This window comes from Mandrillus leucophaeus, unplaced genomic scaffold (genome assembly GCF_000951045.1).
Source record: "Mandrillus leucophaeus isolate KB7577 unplaced genomic scaffold, Mleu.le_1.0 Scaffold398, whole genome shotgun sequence".
In the NCBI taxonomy this organism is placed as follows: Eukaryota; Metazoa; Chordata; class Mammalia; order Primates; family Cercopithecidae; genus Mandrillus; species Mandrillus leucophaeus.
This window is the reverse complement of record NW_012104231.1, coordinates 203,346-204,827: the sequence shown is the minus strand read 5'-3', so window position 1 is coordinate 204,827 and position 1,482 is coordinate 203,346. Positions and strand designations below refer to the sequence as shown.

The window sequence follows — 1,482 nt, the reverse complement described above, 5'->3', positions numbered from 1 at the left end:
GGCAGATGAGTGGGTGGGTGGGTAGACAGGTAGATGGATGAATGGGTAGGTGGGTAGACAGGCAGATGAGTGGGTGGGTGAGTAGACAAGTGGATGGATGAGTGGGTGGATAGGTGGGCAGGTAGGTAGACAGGTAGGTGGGTGGTTAGGTGGGTGGGCAGGTGGAGTCTGGGGCAGAGGCTGTGCACTGGCATGCAGGCGGTCCCCCAGGCTGCCCATGCAGCGTGACTCATTCCTGGCCCAGCTCTTATGCCTCCTCCTTAAACTCTCTTTCAGGGCTCTATTGGATTCCCTGGATTTCCTGGCGCCAATGGAGAGAAGGGCGGCAGGGTAAGGACAGCCTGGCCCCTGGGCAGGCAGCTTGTTCAGCTGCCTGGGTGCATAGCGGGTTGGTTCTCCAGCTGATGGCCTGTTTATTTCTCACCCCTTTTGCTTCTGAAACTGCTCTCCTGAATGGCTGGTCTTAAACTCTTGACCTTTAGCACCAAGCCCTGGTGACACTCTCCAGACATTGGGCTAGGCAGGTATGTGATAGGACGCGGCAGAGGCAGGAGAGAAGTATGTTGAGAAAATGGAGCTTTCCGATTAGCACCGCAATCCAGAAGGCTCTTTCAGGTCATTCTGAAAATCAGATTCCTCTCCTCTACCCAAGTGGACTTTTCCTCCAAGCTAATTTTAAAAGGAAGGGAAAAAGGAGATTGTTTTTTCCTTTTAAAAATGTCCTGCTACCTACCGTCGTCCAAATTTAAAGTCATTTAAATTAACATTAACTTGAACAGGGTTAGCAAGCTGCCATTGTCATAAACACCCACAAGGTTGCAGTGTGGTTCGTGTCTCTTTTGTTCTCACCCTCAACGAAGGAACCGAGGGCTGGGCTGAGGGAGCTGTGTTCTCCCCACACCTTCTGGAGCCCCCGCTGGCCCAGGCCTCCCTGAAGGAGCTGCCCTGGATGCTTGTTAGTGAAATCATAATGCCTGAGCATCGCCACTTGGGAAAACAGGAGAGAGTTGGTCCTCAGGCCTTGGACTCTGAGCTGGCCTTGTCCACGGGGCATATGGGGGGGACAGAGGCCAGTCTGTGGTGTACATGCAGGACAGCGTCTGCAGAGCAGGCCCGGGGGACCCACTCCCCAAAAGATGGCAGAGCTCACACCTGCCTCGTAGCCCCAGCCGCAATCCTGCGGCCCCGCCCAGCCCATCCTCGTATGCCCCATCCTGCTCTCCCAGGGCAGACAGAGAGCTACAGGGTTGCAGCTCCCTCTTGGGCCCGTCCCTCCTGGCCAAAACCTTGTGAGCAAACAAATGTGTTCTGTCAGATTCACAAAATAGGAAAAGGAAGACTGTTCTGAGTGTAAGTTGACAGCACAGACCCGAGGAGACTATTATTTCCATCTCCACCCTTCTCTGTCTCTGTCCTTCTACCCGTCCATCCATCCACCCATCTATCCATCCACCCATCTATCCATCCACCCATCCACCCACC

The 1,482-nt window shown here is 54.2% G+C and overlaps 1 protein-coding gene across 1 annotated transcript in view; it reads left to right on the top strand.

Moving 5' to 3' along the window:
- Positions 1-1,482, top strand: part of COL5A1 (collagen, type V, alpha 1) — a 185,901-nt gene that overhangs the window by 108,919 nt on the left and 75,500 nt on the right. Inside the window, exon 31 of the mRNA XM_011991540.1 lies at positions 277-330. Within this exon, the coding sequence (XP_011846930.1) occupies positions 277-330 (54 nt within the window). The remainder of the gene's footprint in view (positions 1-276; positions 331-1,482) is intronic.